The 19999-nt window shown below is 39.2% G+C and overlaps 1 protein-coding gene across 1 annotated transcript in view; it reads left to right on the top strand.

The window, feature by feature from the left end:
* kif5ab (kinesin family member 5A, b) overlaps positions 1–19999 on the top strand; it is a 50984-nt gene that overhangs the window by 28063 nt on the left and 2922 nt on the right. Inside the window, exons 12-24 of the mRNA XM_053316356.1 lie at positions 2284–2510; positions 3383–3451; positions 4630–4836; positions 7514–7660; positions 8832–9020; positions 9682–9799; positions 12420–12484; positions 13719–13828; positions 15312–15413; positions 15924–15984; positions 16106–16177; positions 16339–16443; positions 18378–18594. Of these exons, the coding sequence (XP_053172331.1) occupies positions 2284–2510; positions 3383–3451; positions 4630–4836; positions 7514–7660; positions 8832–9020; positions 9682–9799; positions 12420–12484; positions 13719–13828; positions 15312–15413; positions 15924–15984; positions 16106–16177; positions 16339–16443; positions 18378–18594 (1689 nt within the window). The remainder of the gene's footprint in view (positions 1–2283; positions 2511–3382; positions 3452–4629; positions 4837–7513; positions 7661–8831; positions 9021–9681; positions 9800–12419; positions 12485–13718; positions 13829–15311; positions 15414–15923; positions 15985–16105; positions 16178–16338; positions 16444–18377; positions 18595–19999) is intronic.

Genomic DNA, 19999 nt, shown 5'->3' with positions numbered 1-19999 from the left:
AACACTTCAAAATGCCTTTTGTGGCTATTTCTAATACATATTATACAGACTTTTACACTTTGTATAATTGGATCCCCCCACAATATGCTGAAGGCAAGAAAACTCTTTAGACTTTATGTTTTATGAATCCTTATATATTAGTAATCCTTGCAGTGACAAAGGCTAACCCCATCTACAGAAAAGTCAGAACTTACCCTGGTCTTCTCTCGTGTTACCACACACACATGTCAAGTCAATTTTATAACACCAAACACAACAGAAGTTATCCCATGGTACTTTTCACATAGAGCAGGCCTAGACCATACTCTCTAATTTACAGAGACACAACATTCCCCCATGACTAAGCACTTGACGACAGCAGCAAGTTTAAACTCCTCTTTAATGAGAAGAGACCTCGAGCAGAACCGGGTTCTGGGTATGTTGCTATCTGCCTTGACCGATTGGAAAGAAGGAGGAAGAGAGGGGTGAGAGAGACATAGAGACACAGCAACAACAATAATGATAATAGATATGTGACACGTAATAATAGCAGTAGGAATGGGCAAATATCACTAATAATAATAGTAGTAGTAGCAGTGGGCGTCAAGTGGAACCAAGAGGACAGCAGGTGGTCACAGGCAGCAGCTGATTTGCAACTGCAGGTCACCTGAGAGGCAAGGAAGCACAAAGCTGGGGGAAGATGCCAAGTTAGTAACATGCATTTATAGGGCATGCATGTGTACAGATGGAGGGAAAGGAGGAAAGAGGAGCTCAGTGCGTCATGGGAAGTCCCTCGGCAGTCTAGGCCTGTAGCAGTATAACTAGGGTCTGGTTGATGGCAAGCTTGGGCCGGCCCTAACTGTAAGCTTTACCAAAAAGGAAAGTGGGAGAAGGTGTTTGCCTGTAGGACTGGAAGATGACACATGCACACATCTGCATCAGTGCACACACAAAGACACAAACACATAATGCACTACACACACACACACACACACACACACACACACACTCCTGCTGCACTGCAGTCAGTTCAAATGTCAGAGCTATCAATGCTAGTGATCGTTTTGACATTCAAGCCGTGTAATGATTATTGTTCAGTGTTTTTATTGAATATCATTTCCTCAGTGCTTGACACACATACATGCATACAATCCCCCTCCTCCCCACAAACACACACTCTGCTCCCCATATTGTTGTCCACTTCAGGCCAGGAACTCCCTAGGACAAATGCTGTTGACCTCCATCTTGTACCATGGTTCCCAACTCCTTAGCCAAGGATGGCCCAAAGACAGGAACAGCTGTCTCATACAATAAATTCAAATTACATTTCTGTCTAGCAGGGCTTTCTTATAGTGTACATTGCAGAGCCACGTGCATGCAGGTTTTTACTACATTTGGCCTGACAGCTGCTTTTATTGATTAGCACAATTTCAACTAGACTGGAGGAACTAATCAGTGAAAGGTGTACTATCTTAAGTATTGATTATTTTGATCATGTCTTGAAGGGTCAAAGCACTCAATTTCCTGATTGATCTGCTTTCCAGCTACATTTTCTCAGTCAAATCGGTGCTGTGGATCACTGGACGAGTCCACAGAAAACAGTGAATAAAGGCTTACCAAATGGTTCAGTACTAACACAAAGGGAAAAAAGGAGGGCAGCTATAGAATGCAGCAAGTCTCAGTGGACTGAGAATAATAATAAATATAGTACATTATAACAAATTATTTATGTGTTAAATATGCCATTATTTAAGAGAATCACACTCAATTATACCTACAATTATAAGCATCCCACAATGTATTTATGACTTCACGTCCTACCTTTTTCTTGTTTCTAGAGATATGTCAGTATAAGCCTCTTAATGCCTGAAACACATTGTATCTAAGAGTAGCTACCAGTCCAAACCCATTTCTATGTTCTTCCTGCCAATAAGTGCCTTTATTTGTGCACATATTTAGCATTTTGACTGTGTTATTGTTTAACTGTGTTCAATGCCTTCTCTCCTTTTTTATTTGTGATTTACTAGACGAGTCTCAGCAAAAGCCAGATACAAGACATTTTACATTTTAATGTCTAAGTATTTTGCACTGCTGCAGGGTCTGCTTGCCTATAAATGATCAATGACAGAAATATCTCAAAACTGAGATTCAGAAGTAGGGATGTATTCAGTACTACAAGTAGGGAAAGGACATGCTGACGATTAACACACTAATCCCTATTTAACGCATGAATCCAAAGGGGGTGTACTAGAGGTGAGAACAACAGATTTGCTAAAGATCAAATATTATGTCCCTTATCTGTAGGTGAGGCTTTTGCCATGTTAGAGCAGCTGAGAGAAGGATCGGAGGAAGTCCCGCTGGTGCCTCCCGAATCTGAGGAGCCGGTTCACGACATCTGCAGCCCCTGCACCCCCTGCACCCCCTGCAGCCCCTGCTCTGTTGCCTCCTCTATTGTTGTGCGCATATCTGAGGAAGAGCGTCAGAAATATGAGGAGGAGATCCGCAAGCTTTACAAACAGCTTGATGATAAGGTGATAAATGGATGACGCATGAGGGCCATTTGTGTGCATGAATCTAGAGCTGATTACACACCATGGCTGAAAATGTAGTAATAGTATGCATGCATGAATATAAAGAGTGTGTCACACATGTATTATTCATGTTAATCAATTCAGGAGCAGACACATAGTAGTGACTAATTTAGCAACTCTTAGGAACAGATGTGATTGGGGAAGTAGTAATGTTCTACATTGAGAAGCATTAAAGCTTTCATTTATTTAATGCATTGCCCATGTACGTGTATGCTGGACCATAGTGCTGTAATGTATCATTTAAACATTTATCAGCAGATATACAGTACCATGAATTTCACACAACCAGTTTCAAAGCAATGTGACCTTTAGTTGTTTTTTTTATTATTTGAAAAGCATCTGAGAAAAATAGCCATTGTTTTTTAAGCAATCTATAACCGTTTTGACATTTTTTCACCTACAGTCATATCCAGGTGAGTGGTTCCACATACAGGACAATCCATTGGGGATGCATACATTTAATGTTTTCTCTACTTCTGGGGTATACCCGCTATGGTAGACTCGATGCAGGGTGCTCTATGTCATATATCAAGTGATTTTTTTCATAGGACACAACTGTGGTATTTTTATATTACATTCATTGTTTCTGGTTGCAAGCAGCTGAGCACTGAGAGGTTTAGCTTTGTCCATTGTGATATGCATGATTAATAGAGCATAGACAAACAAATAAAAACCATTTGTATTGACACTGTTGCATATCATCTCTGAATGTGTACAGTCCCCATGTTCATGTCACATGTTCAGTTCATGTGCATAACACATACAACTGTTAATGACCTGTATCTCTTCAACATGTGTCTTCACCACTGAAGGATGACGAGATCAACCACCAGAGCCAGATGGTGGAGAAGCTGAAGGAGCAGATGCTGGACCAGGAGGAGGTAAAAGACCACAGTTTTACATCCTTTCATCAGTTTGGTTAAATGGCCTACATTAAGCTGCAGCGCTTGCAAATGTAGTAATCACAGTCGCACTTTGAATAAAACTACACCGTGAGAGGTTTATTACCCTGCCCTTGAGATAAATAAAGAAAAAAAAAACTCTTTTCAGGTGCCAGAATGCTCTTGAAGAACACGGAGCATTATTGTTTATTCATAAGTGTATTGCATGTCATCTTTTAGAACAGAATAGGTTTCAGTGACTGCTCAAGGAAAGGGAAGGGTCAATAAAAAGATGAAGGACGGATGCATAATGAGCAATACATATGGTAATTGTTCATTTTGTTACACATTGTTTTTGTATGAGAAAGTGAAGACACATGTTGGTTCAGTTTGCTCATGAGTCTGATAAACCAAAAAAATGATACAGTGTGTGATTTGATGTGCTGGGGGTCAGTTTGGTGCCAACATCTTTGTCAATATACGGGAAATGGTCTTGTTAGTTTCTTTATGCTCTTTGTGGGAGAGACAGCGATTAAATCATTCCATCAAAATGATTAAAACAGTATTTACAGGGTGTAAATGATCTGTCTATAACAGTCTTTGGCATGTGATACACTGCCAAGAAAAAGATTCCACATTTGCTAAATTAGTTCATTCATATCTCAATATGGGCCTGCTGTTGGTTGAGCTGACATGATGTTAACAACCGACTTTAGCTCGTTGACAGTAATATGATTTTACATCCATTTGGCCAAACAGAAGCTTTGAGCTACAGTGCAAACATGCAGGCACCCTGGGTAGAGAAACATCCACACTTAATGACCATCCATTCTGTGAAATGACCCACAGTGGGCTGCAGTAGTGCTCATGCAAGCAAACACAGTTGTGGCTAAATAATGTCATCTCTTACAGTGTCAAGAGATATACTAAAATGAGTATTAAAATGTTTCCTCTGTTAAGTTACACCTATACTGTGTAGTAATGTTTGCACATATACTGTTATTTCCCAGAAAACAAAATGCATCCTGTAATTATGCCCTATAAAAACCCAGTAGCTCTTTCTTATAAATAATAAAGAGTCTGTTTGGTGTGTGCAATGCTTCTTTAAAGTTGTCTCTCTCTGCTCATTTCTTATTTTTACAGTTTATGTTTAACTGTTACATCTCTGTCTCCCTCAGCTTCTGGCATCATCCAGGGGTGACAGTGAGAGAGTGCAGTCAGAGCTCGGCAGGCTGCAAACCGAGAATGAATGTGCTAAAGCAGAGGTGAAGGAGGTGTTGCAAGCCCTGGAGGAGCTGGCAGTTAACTACGACCAGAAAAGCCTGGAGGTTGAGGAGAAGAGCATGCAGAACAAACTGCTGGCTGAGGAGCTCGCAAAGAAAATGGTGGGTTTGCTGCCAGCAGGCTCAGTTGTTAATATTTCATGCCATGAAGGTGACTAAAATGGGGGGTGAAGAGAAAAAGAAAAACAGAGAGGCAAAGACAGAGAAGGATATGTAAATGACTGTCTTATTGTTATCAAAAACTAATAAAGGGACTGATGGATATGTTGTATAATTTAGAATATATTTACATCTTAAAAGGGGAGAGAAAGAGTGTTGAGGAATTAAAAAAATGTATCTTCATAATGCAATTAGAGAGCTAATGAGAAGAATTAGACTTAAACTACAATGAAGGAAAGATAATGATAGTGCAAAGATTAATCATGAATATACCCACTGTGAGAAAAAGTGAAAGTAATAGGGGAAAAAATGCAGGATTGTATGGGAAAAAATGTAAGCAACCAACCTCTTAGTTAAGGCATAAAATCTTAACAATAAAAGCATGGGACTGGGATATTTGTGGATATTTGTCATCATCACTCTGGACAATAATCAAGAATCGGACATGAAGTGTGTGATTCTTTAGCACAACCCTGAATTTGCACTTAATGTCAGCAATGACAGTATGGTTGAATGAATAGGTTCAGCTGAGACATGGTTGCTTGTTTTACACAATGATCGCAAGCACATAATGTCAAGATTCAAATAAAACGTAGCGACAAAGCCTGCAAAATTTTATTTTTGATATTCAGCTTTTATGAAGAAAGGCCTTTCAACATTTATATTCAGTCATATTCGTGTCAGTTTTTTATGCAGTCTTTTTAACAATCTGAGGAGGCTGTATTTCTTCTTTATCCGAATCAGTGAGGCAAAAACATAGATAGAACAGCTCTATCTGTGTATTGATGGTTTCAAAAAGTTGCATATAGCTGGACCTTTGTGCATAATTTTAATAAGTGGCAGAGAACATTTGGAAAAGAAAAGAAAAAGCTGAATAGGGATAGAAATAAGAGAAAGACCACTGGCAGAGCAGGTCAATCCTTAATAAAGTTATTGTAACTGGATCAGTGGGCTGAGTGGATCATTATTCACCTTTTTAAAAACGCTTACATTTTTCATGCACCATTTTACAGTGTGTCCTGCCCTCTCCTTCTGTCTTTAGAAGCCAACCAAAAATTGATAAAAAGAGCTGACAATAATTGCACAATTTAGTGTACTAAACCCAGCTGAAAGTGGGATCATCTCACTCCTCCTCTACAACCCTTTCCGTCAATGACTTTACTCCTTGACTTTGACAAAATGTGAAACTGTATGCAAGACATGCATATAATCAACTATACAGTGATCTAAAAAAAATCCAATTATTCCAGCCTAAGAGGCACTCTTTACAACTAATTCTTCCCATGCTGCATCCCAGCTGTTATGCTAATGTGCAGTGTTGCAGCTTTTTTAAATGTTCCACATCTACAGTAGAAATAGGGCTGTTGACCTAGAAAAAGATGTTCAATGGGGTACATTTATCACTGCCTTCATCCAACCGTCCCCTCAGCCATCTTCATCTGTGCTTCTAGTGGAAACTCCTCTCACCTTCTGAAGGAGGCCATGCCATCGCTCACCGTCGCTGCCACTTATCTGCTCCTTTAAACACCTTTTTTCATCCATCCATCCATTTAAGCCCCTTTGTATCATTATGATTAACTCCATTCATCGTTCCCCCAGCCATCTATTCTCTCTGATATCCCTCCATAAATCTCTTATCAACTAAACTGAACATTTTTTATCAGCGTTTCTACTCTCTTCCCTTTACTTATTCATAAACATATCGATTCTGTTAATTATTTAATTATTATTTGTTTATGCTAACTTAATGTTATGACATGAGAAGTGACCTGGAAAATTGTCAGGAGGCTTTAGTTAATTAATGAGATGAAGATGGAGAGGTTAATAAAGAATTGAATGCAACTGTATTGAAGCAGGTGGTTAATGGTGCTTTCAAATGATTGATGATCCATGGGGGGCGATAACGTAAAATGCATCATTAAATAAACAGCTCAGGTGCACTATTCTTGTGATAATTGACGATCCACATAGTAAAAAATGAAACAAGACAATTTTTGGTTACTATAGCACCACTAATATAGAAATGGACGAATACAAATTCGCCATGGTCACACTGAACCACTGAACCAAGAAAAAAAAAGAAAAATTCTAGGTCTTCTTCATTTGTTTCTTTTTCTAATTTTACTCATGTTGAAAAACTAAGGCTCAATTTTGCAAGATTAAATAATTTGTTTCTGAGATTGTTCACACCTGTACTGTATTGATTGATCCCAAATTGTTCATGGTGTTCAAACGATGCTTGAGCAAAATGGAGAAGGATAAGTTAAGCTCAACCTAATCATTCACTGCCCCTGATTCTTTCATCCAGCACCAGTGTCATCACCCACTATCTCTGCCTCTGTAGTTTATTGATTTGTAATTTAGCACCATTATGAGAAAGAGGTCAGGGGTTAAAGTGCATTTTGCTGCAGTGTGTGCTCTCAGGTGTGAGATCTATCCTCATTTCAATCCTTTTCATCTCTATGTTCTCTCTCTTTATTATTCCCTTGTTTTTCATGTTGTTTGTCCCCTGGGTTTTCTATCTCCCCTTTCCATTTTCCCCCACTCACACCGCAACACCACTCTCCCCTCTCATCTTCCTCTTTGTTCACTCTCTTGTTTAACTCCTTTCCCGCCACAGGCTCACCTTATGGCATTAGAGGCAGAGCTGTCCCGTATCCGGGAAGTGAGCAGCCACCAGAGGAAACGCATTGCTGAGATTCTCAACGGGCTGATGAAGGACCTGAGTGAGTTCAGTACCATCGTCGGGAACCGGGATATCAAGCTGGTGAGTGTAGTAGAAGATGAAGGTTGGCAGAAAGAAAGAGTCAAAATAGACTCTTGTCTCATGTCTGTGACAAAAGATGATATGCATGCAGTGTTTCTTTAAATATTTATTAGTTTTATACTCATAACTTCTAACTAGAATTTTTTGGATCTCCATGTTCCCCTTAGGTTGTATCAGAGTTAGAAAAAACATTTAACTATGTATACCCAATTGATACAGTGACTCTCTTCTTCTCAGAGGTAAAATTTTGTTAAACCACAACACAGAAACATTAAACACATATTCCTGCAGTGAGCAAGACCTATTATTTCTATTGATAGCAGTGCTTCTGATCTCCATTGAGAATAAATGTTTACGAATACACACAGAAATCATATAAAAAAGAAGCTCCATATAAGAGCATGCCTGTTCATCATCATATTTTTAGTATGATGTAATCCTGTGACTGTTGCCAGTACATCCCTGGTTTCAGCTCAAACAGGAGCTGCTAGTAGCTAACACTACAACATGCAGATTCACCAAAATTAGGTGTTGCCAAACGCTAACTCACTAATTCCAGTGTATGGATATACGGATATAATAAGGGGAGTAAACAATGTGTCATATAACTTTATGTGTATTTTGTATCTTTTTGTTCCAAAGCTTAGCTAAAGCTTCATCACACTTGCACTGAATGAGACATTAAAACTCTAGACAGAGTGGAACATTTTTTGATGTCCTGTGCATGATTTTATGCACATTTATCTCTAATTCAGCACGACATATTTGGCATCTGTGGACATTCACAAACCTTGATGAGCATTTAAAACAAATCACTGTGTCTATGTGTGTGTTTATAATGATGACCCAGCTGAAGGGCCACACATAAAATACCCCTGACAATACATTTTCAGTGTAACACCTGAGGTAAGATTATACGCATGTCTGCAGGAATATCTTAGCTGTCATATTCATATTGATTTTGATGTGTATATTCCACATCTTCCACAGTTAATTTAGAAGCATCTGAATCACAGCATCTGCTGAATGATACTGTTAACATAATGGATGTGAATACAAAATGGCAGAAAGTGTTTCTTAGATGACTCACTTCTGCCATCTTTAAATAATCTTAACTAAATCCAGTTCTTTTTTAACTGTCTCTCCACCTCTCTACCTGATTTGTCTACAGCCCATGGAGATCACTGGTGCGATCGAGGAGGAGTTCACAGTTGCTCGCCTCTACATCAGCAAGATCAAGTCAGAGGTGAAGTCCATGGTGAAGCGCTGCCGTCACCTGGAGAACCTTCAAATGGAGTGTCACCGCAAGATGGAGGAGACTGGCAGAGAGCTGTCCTCGTGTCAGCTCCTCATTTCACAGGTGATGACACAGATACAAAGATGATGTGGTTACTAGTAATATATGGAAAAAGGGAAAGGTGGATGTAAGTGCTAGAGGAACTGGCAACCTCTGCAAACATCTAATGTTAGTTTGTTTAATCTGTTATTCCAGTGAGAAACGTTGGTGTTGATGTGGAAAAAATGAGGACAATAGACTTTGAAACCTCAAAGTGCTAAAACATTCATCATCACCACAAACAAGAGTGACGTTTCGAGCGCACAGCTCTTCATCAAACTAATTAAGATTGCACATACTTACATAGGCCTTTTTATGATGGTAATTACTATGATGGAGAGTTGTGTGCTCAAAATGTCATTCTGCTGTTTGTGGCAATAAAACATTATTTGCATCAGCTGCTCTACTCTTAGATTGTGTGTTTTGTTTTCGTTGTGTTGATGTGCTTGCTTGGAGCCATTATGACATGAAATTGACTATTTTTGGTATTTAAATTGATTCCCTAATGAACAGGGATCATAAATATTCAATGTGGACTATATCCGTTTAACTGTAAGTTAAAAGTACATTTTATCCTTTGTGTGAAATCTCTGTCAGTCTGTGAGTGTAGAGTGCTCTCTTGGGTAGAGGTCCGTTCCTCATCAGTATACTTTCTGCATCTGAGTTCCTTTGTTGTGACTTTCAGCATGAGGCAAAGATCCGTTCTCTAACAGACTACATGCAGAATGTGGAGCTGAAGAAGAGACAGCTGGAGGACAGCTACGACTCTCTGAGCGAGGAGCTGGCCAAATTCCAAGCTCGAGGTAGAGTCATTTATATCATTATTCTGTGGTAAACAATGGAAGTACAACAATAGGTCCCTCAGTATTAATCTAATCAAAAACAAATAAAAAGATAACAAACCAACTAAAAATCCCAAGTCATGCTAATGAATTTATGCTCACAAGAAAATCCTAACATGCTGATGTTTAGCAGATACAGTATAATCAAAAATATCCAGCTGCTGATGCAGCACAAACGTATGTATCTACATGACAAACCGACTTTACTACATAACACACCCACTTGGCTAGGTTTAGACTTCAGGAGGGTGATGGTTAAGATTAGGGGTTGGGTGGTCATGTTAATGTGTCATGTAAGTTTAGGGAAAGTCTGCAAGACTGCAGCTCGACCCTTCATAATATAAAGTTTGCCAGGTTCACCATCTAAATAGTTTGTTAGTATGCTAACATTTTCAGCACTAAACACGTATTGACAGCAGACACTGGTGGAATATAGATGTTATACATGTGTTTGGTCATAACCCATAAAGTATTGGACATATTCACATTTTGGCCTGATGATGGTGCTAGATGAAATGTCAAGGATCCCCAAAAGTATTTAATTTTATTCTGAGGCGGATATAAATGTATGAATCAAATTTCACAAATGTAAACTTCATGGTGGTGAAAGAGGAAAATCGGGGCATATCCCAAGTCATTAGAATACATCATGAGGGAACCATGAATGTCTAGATTTTGTATAAATCCATCCAATAGATGTTCAGATATGTTACAGATGAACATTTTGACCAATTTTTATGCCATGAATATCTCAAATTTCACTTCAATTATTCAGTTTTTTAAAACTTCACTAATATCCAAAACTGCTAACCTCGTGGTGGCACTCGAGGAAAAGTAAGGGGATCACCTTAATGTTAGTGTTTAGATGTTTCAGGCTGGACAAAATGGTGCACTGGTTGACTGGTAGCCCGCAATTCATTTCACAACCCCGACAGTGATGAATGAAAAATACTGATTTGAAGTGCAAAGCACTTCCCTCAATGTATTAATCCAGAAATGGTGAAATATACCATCAGGTTGAGGATACAGCATGTTTTTACAATATATGAATCAAGTCAAATCCAACAATCTAGCCAAACCTAAAGTCCAAGGAACAATACAGCTTTAACATGATCAGTGTTGTACAATAAAATAAAATAAAATGTCCAGATGGTGTATGTGTACAGTAATCAAAGTGCTGTAGCCACAGGCTTAGGTTGAGATATTTTACATATGTGATTGAAAAACCAGGTGTAAGTTATTTAGAGTGTAAAGTGAAGGAGGAAATTATCAATATGCTCAGGCAAGCAAAACAACAGACTTATAATTGATAAATCAGGCAAAATTCAAGGCTACAAGAGCATATCCAATCAACAAGGTCAAGTGGTCAAGAAAACAGAACGAACTGTGTTCAGTATAAACTGACATGAACTGCTGGTATGAAATAGAATATTCTTCCAATAAATGCATGTGTTTTAATATGACATTGTGGTGAAGGGATTAAAATGATGAATGATTAAATGATCTTCAAGTACTTGACTGTATAACGTTCTTATTCACTGCCCAATGAAGGATGACAGATTAATCTGCATTGTAAATCTTGCCAAATTGCCGTATTGAGATGCCAAAGTCAAATGTAAGTTTAATGTTTTGACACAGTCAAACAAAATCATCTCTGAACAAAGTAAAATGTAAAAAGGCCACAAATTTGCCACTACATTTCAGCTCCAGTGGGCTGGAACAAGAAGGAAGTGCCTCCCTGTTTGAAACAATTTTATTGGCTTCAATGGAGAGTTTTAGTCTGTGCCAGAGGCCTTTCTATCCTGTCAAGAAAAAGAAAAACAAGGGTAAACGCTGATGAACAGCTTAAGCTCCCAAACATTTCACAATACTGGCACAAATAGATTAATGGTACATTTGGAAATTCATCTAAAGTCCAGCAGTATATGAGGTACAGCCGACTGTAGATGCTACCAGGATACTGACACAATTCACAAATCAGGCCAAAGGCAATGTAAGTCATTCTTCCTGAGGAGTCCCACAGAACTACATTAAATAACTGGTAGATTTAAGGACAAGTAAATCAATTTTGTCGCTATTTCACAGCCAAGCCAGGCGGTCCTCGAGTCATTACAGAGGTATAAATACAAAGTGCTGCAGGTCATGTTGATCACACATCGTGCTGTTGCGGGGAACGGCGCTTTGTAATTTCATCATCAGACACCAGGAAGAATAGTGAGTCGACAGCAGATCAGATCAGTGTGACACAATAGCTGTCATTTGCAATAATAGACATTGTTACTCCCAAGGCATGACTTAGATCAAGCTGACCTTGTTGTCAACATCTACCGCTGTACTACTGTGCAGTCAAAGTCAGGTCACTGTCACCTCTTTCATCTACATCAGTGTATACTCTCTTTTATCTGCCCGCTTTTCTCTTCCTGAGTTTCACTCCTGTTTTACCTCTCTGTCTTCATTTCCTTCACTGTCATTCTCTCACTGTCTTTCTCTTTCTAACTGTGTGTGTGTGTGTGTGTGTGTGTGTGTGTGTGTGTGTGTGTGTGTGTGTGTGTGTGTCTGTTTGTGGATGTGTGTGTTTTAGAGACCATGTCACAGGTGGCCAAGGGGGTGAATCACACGCCTATTCAGGAATCCTGTGATATAAAGGTAACCATGACGACAGTGAGCAATTTATTGTAATGACCTTTTATCATACGACTGCAGCGCCAGCTAACTGCTGGTGTGCATGTACGTATGTGTGTGTGTGTGTGCAACTGCATCCATGAGTGTGTGTCACTACACTAGTACATGTTCTGCAAGTACAATTACTTTCATTATTGATTAACTGATTAATTGTTTAGTCTATTAAATGTTTGAAAAATGAAGTGAAAGATGTCTGGCTTTTGTCCAATTAACAGTCCAAAATCCAATTATATTAAATTTTGAAAGCAATTAGAAAATCCTCACATTTAAAACCCAGGAAACAATGAATATCTGGCATTTTTCTTCAATAAATGACTCAATCAATCATCAAGATTCTTGATGTTTCATTTTCTGTCAATAGACTAAAGGATTTATTGAAACATTATTCTATCAGTCTCCGGTAGTCGTCAAATTTTCATGTGTAATGCACAAGATCCAGAAACCAACAAGTAATTTATTAGTGGAATACTACTGGACCCAAGGTTTTCAGCATGCCTGTTAGTTTTTAGTAATTTGCCATGTGAACATAACATAACCTACAATGATGAAGTTGTTAGAACCAGATTTTCATAAAACAGGACAGAGCCTCTTCACAGAAAATATGTACAAAGCTGTACAAGCTGTGCATTTGCTTGTTCTTGTAATTACCAAAAAGCAGCTGTCACACAGTAAACTCTAGCACTTTTTTGGGGCCTGGAGGTCTGGGGCCTCATGAAGTTGCCCAGTTGGTAATCCAGCCTTGAGTGCTCATGTAAATATGCAACACATGAAGTTTTCAGCTGCCAAACACTGTGCAGTTGGCATTGTTTGTTGTTGTTCATTATCTGTTTGTATGTGTGCACATGTTTATGTACTCATGAGTATAGTTTTGCATGTGTACTGTTGTGTGACATCAAGCCTTACTCTCTTCATTCTGCTGTGCGTGTGTGTGTGTGTGTGTGTGTGTGTGTGTGTGTGTGTGCGTGTGTGTGTGCGTGTGTGTGTGTGTGTGCGCGCATTTAATGCCCAGCTGGCCTTGCATATCCACATGTGCAATGGTGCATGTAATTCTCTTCCCTCTCATTATTTAGTCATTGTGTTTTCCTTTTGTTTCCCACCTCTTTTTTAAACCAATATATGCTTCTTTCTCTCTGTCACTCTTTCTCTCCTCTCATTATACATGTATGTCTCTCACCCTCTCTTGTTGCCCATACCTCAGAGGGCTCTGGAGCAGCAGATGGAGTCACACCGTGAGGCGCACAGCAAACAGCTTGGCCGCCTGCGAGACGAGATCAATGAAAAGCAGAAGATCATCGACGACTTAACTGAGTCAGTGCTTCATTGTAATTCTTTACCTTCTTTGATATTCAGGCTCCCTTTCTAAATGAAAAGTCTACTTTCAAAATTCTTAACTTGTAAAAGAGTGTTTGAAGAGAAGAGCGGGAGATATACCCTTTACCCTTAAAACTATACAATACAGGTTGTACATAGTTTCAAAGGGAGAAGATTTTCCCACTCTGTCAGCTGTCTGCGGGCTCAAATCAGAAATTCAATTCTACCCTCATAAGCAGTGTGGAAATGCTAAAATTGGGGATATATGGTCTCAGTAGTTGAGTTCTCAAAAAACTCTAAGCCCTGTCTAGCTTCAAGAGGGACTAAAATCAATATCCGTGGGTGGTTTACATGTTGAGGAAACAGCAGTCTGGGAGGACTTTGGAGTGAAGCCGCTGCTGAACCTCAGTGCAAGGAACCATTGAGCCTTCAGGTGCCTTGCTCTGAAGATGTACTGTGACCCACTGGGAGGGAATAAAGTACATTTCCCAGCTGGCCTAGAGAGTCTCTGGTAACACCCAAGGAGCAGCTGCAGAGAATTTCTTAATAAAAAGACATTTGGGCTGCCCTGCTTGTCCTGCTGGCACAGCCTGATTTGGATAAGCAGCTTGAAAATGGATGGATGGTTTCCAGTGAGGTGAAACACAGCTGAAATAGGAGCAGAGTGGCCCCTCAGAAAAAGAAAAGCATACAATTGCATACAATAAATCTTCTTCCGATGTAAGAATCAAGTCCTCTCAAAAGATAAGACGAGATTAAACTTAAAAATGGTTAAAACCTTAGGTAAAAATCTGCCCCTTGTGGAATATTATATTTAATTGTAAAGTGCCCCATTCAGAAAAAAAACAGCATATGTCTGTACCGTAATTGACACTTCCATGCTTGACCTAATGACACAGTTGGGCCCCTTAAGTGTTCCTGTGGCCAGCCAAAATGCCTGTGTGTCTTTGATCTGATTTTACTCTACAGTAAATGGTGCCCTGCTTTCATTTTTGCTTCCGTCACTTTGAATGCCACTGTGCTGGAGCTGTAGTCCACACACTCAGGACAATTTTGTCTTGTTATTTGACAGTAAAGTGATGACATTGCACTGAAGGGATTTAAAACTATCATTATAACAAGCACTTGTCATATTAAATAATTGTACTATCTGTCAGAAATCTTTTAATAAATCTGTGTTCAGTGACCTACTGTAATATTTATTCCAAAATAACAAAATAAATACAATTCAGCAGTGAACATAAGGTTAATAGATGTTAAGTTAAATAAAATGAAGGTGAGTTCTCCATCCAGGTTTAATCTATTGTGTTGTAGTTTCTTTTTCACATTTTGGCATCTCCCTTGAGGGACTTTTATTTGCTTGGATTCCTCCCTAACAGTTAATATTATAGACAGAAAGAGATTGTGCTTTTTCTTTTACATATAGATGATTGAACCAATTTAGTGATTCCCTGACTCAGCCGGTGTTCAACTTTTTTAGCTGTAACCAGAAACAGCAGTTGGAGTTGAGGCAACTGCACAGCAACTTTGAACGTCTCAAGAGTCAAGAACATCACAAGAGCCGGCAGCTGGAGGAACTGACGTGAGTCTTTGTTTTGCTGTCCTGGACAGCTTTCAAACATTTCACCATATGGAGACCTTGAGGCGAGCTGCCTCTTTTGATTCCCATCTTCCATCTTTCTGTCATTTGTCTTCCTTTTGTCTATTTGTTTTCCTCCAACTCTGTGGCTCGGACTCTCATTCTATTAACAGTATGTGTCTCTTTCTGTGGGGTAATACAATCACAGAGATTGTGACTAAAATGAGCTGGAAGTCAACCCTGTTAACCCTCTCTTTGTCTCTTTCTTTCTTGGTCTCTTTTTTTCTGTCTCACTCTCTTTGTATCCTCATTATGGAGTTTTGGACCTAGGTAGCAGCTTGATACTAATGGGCCTTTTTCTGCAATAACCTTTGCAGTGTATTACATCAGATGGCAGATGGGTAACAGCCCATGAGTGGGGCAGCCAGTCCATGCTGCGTTTGTTCTTAATTCATGAATTATTCTGGCAACAATGTGGCACTTCTCTCCATCTATCATTTTGTCTGTCTACAGATTTCTCCATGAGCGACACGAGCAGTCAAAGCAAGATCTCAAAGGGCTGGAAGAGACTGTTGTAAGTCATTATTTGCTGTCACGATTCACTAGGCTCCCTTAGAGGCCACTGATCCACCAAATACTTTCTAACTGCTCCAACAGCACCATTTCCTCTATCTCTCTGTCTCTTCCTACTGTAGGCTCGTGAGCTCCACACCCTCCACAACCTCCGCAAGCTATTTGTTCAAGACCTCACGGCTCGAGTTAGAAAAGTAAGCCAGACACAAGCAACCTGCACAGCATAAAAATCTTTTATACCCATCATATAGTCATTGTAGTTAGAGTTCATGTAGATCTAGGTGGCAAATTACTATTTTGGAACTACAGCATCTGCAGTGAGCTATATTTTGTTATCTACTGCCTGTGTCAACAGAGTGCAGAGATGGAGCCTGATGAGAGTGGGGGATATATCACCCAGAAACAGAAGATTTCCTTTCTTGAAAACAACCTGGAGCAGCTTACAAAAGTTCACAAACAGGTAAACCAGCAGCTATATCTATATATATAAAAATTTCCATGCCATGGAAAACAGAAAATAACATCTTACCTGTCCTGTATTTCTTCAAGAATTAGGCCATATCATCCAATTTGTTACAGCCTGGAAGCCTGATGCAGTATGCTGTGGCAAAGCAGTGAAGCAAAAATGTCTTAGTTGAATATAATGTGAGAGAAAGACATAAAGAGTAAGCCGTATTAAAATACAGAGCAGTGTGCGCCTTTTGTCATTGCTCTCCTATGGGTTAAAGCACCATCAATCATCCTGCTACATCAACTTCACATGAAAGTATCCTTGAAAACAGAACAGCAGGAGGTGTTAAACCATGCTGCCTTCAGGGAAAGGAAGCCACGCAGCATAAAACTGTTACTTAGATTTGATAAACACAAATGAATTCAACCTCATGCAGGTGCACACAAACACACTCTGCTCTTTTAAGCCTGCACACAAACTCTCTAAAGCACCCTTGTGCTTAAAAAGATGACACAACCACAGAACTTCACATCTTTCTTTCATATTCCTAAATGGACTACAGCAGAGGACTAAGTGTTGATGTGCTAAATGTTCTACAGACTGGCACATATACTCAGTCTGGCAGATTGGTGAGCGCTGCACTGCAGCAGTTTGTCAAGCAGAAAAGCAATCCTAAAGTGGCTGCTGGGAGAGTCCATCCCACCCACCACCTGCTGATACTGTTGGAAAGGAAGACGAAAGTCATGCTTATAAATCAGCAAACTCCAAGTGGAAAGTGATAAGGGTCCCAGAGACAGGCAGTGGACAGAGCACTATGGATGAGTTTCTGTGCTACTGTACAGATAATGTCTGCCTATCCATCTATCTGTACTACTGTCACAATCTTATACCAGTATACGTACCCCTAGTGAGAACCTGTCTCCATTTGTTTTTCTTTTAAAACAGACTCACCACCAAACAATAAACCAATTCAGCTGACCCTCAGGTGGTTCTATTGAATTCCTGCATCCTTCATCCATTGCTTAACCTTTGAACTGTGTTCAGTATCTGTTCAGGATGCGAATTAGTTTTGCAAGATCACATTGCTGTAGACTCTGTGATTAAAGTGCTTAATCATTCTCCACTTATTGGGAACCTGAACATCAGTAAATCTTTATTTAGTTTCAAGAGTTTAAACATATATGAGCAAAGCCATAATCTATAGCAGCATTATACTCCACATCATGTGGCATAGGACTAGTTTTAGGCTGTAATTACACAAATTGTATTGTACATTTTTTCCTCCTTTGAGGAGATCATACTATTTTTTTCATTTATTTATTTATTTATTATTTTAGTGTGTTTACACCAGTGTTTTCAGGTGAGCTAACCTTCAATTCAAGGTGGTTGACCATGTTTCCCCAACATCAAAGACAGTGTGGCTGTCTTTTTCTATGGCGGATTGACTATCAGGTCACTCTTGAGGTTGTTCTGTTCCACCCCACTGCACCTAACCGACAAAAATGTACCATTTCAAATCAAGAGCTTACTGTATGTGGTTGCTACGTGAGTTGTCGTATATAATCGTTGTTGTGCTCTTGTCTAAAGGGGGCATCTCTAACACTGCAAAACAGGAGGATGCTTTTCTGGTGGAGGTGGCAGAACAATTGAAATTGGAAACATTTAAAAATGTATAACAGTCTTTGAGTTCTTCTCATTGCTTGCTCTTCAAAACGATCAGGCAAAACTGTAGAGGGGACTAATCGTATCCCTGACAAATATGGAAACTGATCAACAAAGATATTAGCAATATTACAAACATTTTCTTTTTTTGTAAGAGAATATTTATTACAAGGTCATAGACATTTTTTGTCATCTTGGGACATACTGAATGTGTGTGTGTGTGTGTGTGTGTGTGTGTGTGTGTGTGTGTGTGTGTGTGTGTGTGTGTGTGTGTGTCACAGCTGGTGCGTGACAATGCAGATCTTCGTTGTGAGCTTCCAAAACTGGAGAAGCGTCTTCGGTCTACAGCTGAGCGAGTTAAGGCACTGGAGGGCGCACTGAAGGAGGCAAAGGAAGGGGCCATGAAGGACCGGCGCCGCTACCAGCAGGAGGTGGAGCGAATCAAGGATGTGATGAGAGCCCGCAATCCCTTCCGCAGGCCACATGCCGCGCAGATAGGTAACACATACACCTCACACTCACGGATTTAACCATTGCAAAACAATTTCACAGCCATCAGCAGTGATATATCTCAGTAAAAGCTATGTAATCGGATAAAACGATGATAATACAACTGTATCTTCTAATCTGTAGGTAGACAGTGCAGTGGCCCAATGCATCCATCCATTCAAATCTGATCTGTGGGTATTAACATGCATTATTCCAATGTTATTTTATAACTTTCACAGTTCAGTCCAGAATCAGATCACACACACAACTGTCTACAAGTCCTTCCATTTAATTTTATATGGAGGTACATAGTAGTTTTTCTCATTTGCTTAAGTATGTTTTCTGAAATACTTCTGAGAGCAGTAAGTGCAATCAACACTGTAATTTTTGCACAACATAGGCAAAAAGCTCCAACTCATGTAACACAATGAGATAAATTCATCAGCCAGTGCATCTCAATTTCTTATCCTCATTGCTTAATTCAAGGCAGTAAATGTCATGAAATTATGTCAATATGAGTAAGTCCACTGAAATTCTGTCACTAAAAGTTTAATTTCTTCTGTAGCCGACTGAATAATATCTATCAAATATATCTAAAAATATCTATCACCATGACATGCAAGCCACTAGTTTTAAGAAAAAGTATTTCTTCATAGAATAAATCTTGTAACAACAGTAATGTAATGAAGATTACTCAGAATCTGTAAAGAGCACTGAGAGAGGCCAGAAAGAGACAGGACATCACTTATCTGAGATATGATCAACTGATTACTCACCGTCCCCTGAAAACACCTCAGGAATAGTGATTCCAATACAGATTAGATTGAGTGCAACTAAGAAACTATTTTATATACTTTTTGTTTAAAACAGTTACATATAAATATTACAGGAGTCAGAAAAGAAATTCTCAAAATGCCAAAAGTCTGTGTTCAGCTATTCACTTTGTACAAATGGGTTTCATTTGACCCAAGAGGACGACACAAAGGTTAAAATGTACACCTTTGCCTAAAATGACATCTTGCAATTGGACACCATGGATCTGTAATGTTTGTGCATCACTTTCCTTTCTATGCATTTGATGATGAAGAATTCCTTGTATCCTTGTCTGACAGTGTTGTCACTAAACATAGGTTTACAGTCAATAACAGTGTGTTATTTAATTCATTTGAACTTAACAGAGATGAAAATGTTTGTCATGATAGAGATTTTGACCCTGATGATAACTTCTTTTCAGTTGCTAACGTTTCCTACTCTTGAGAATGCTACAATGAATTTCAATATAACTGCTTTGTGGATTCCTTTTGCACTTAAATATTCACAGTCTCCCTAAAAGTAAATTATTTATACTCCTTAAATCATTAGTTTTCTATAACCGTACTTACTGAAGAATCTAAACTAGGATGAGGACTTTCTG

This window comes from Scomber japonicus, chromosome 3, assembly GCF_027409825.1.
Source record: "Scomber japonicus isolate fScoJap1 chromosome 3, fScoJap1.pri, whole genome shotgun sequence".
NCBI classification, from domain to species: domain Eukaryota; kingdom Metazoa; phylum Chordata; class Actinopteri; order Scombriformes; family Scombridae; genus Scomber; species Scomber japonicus.
This window is presented reverse-complemented; position numbering and strand designations above follow the sequence as displayed.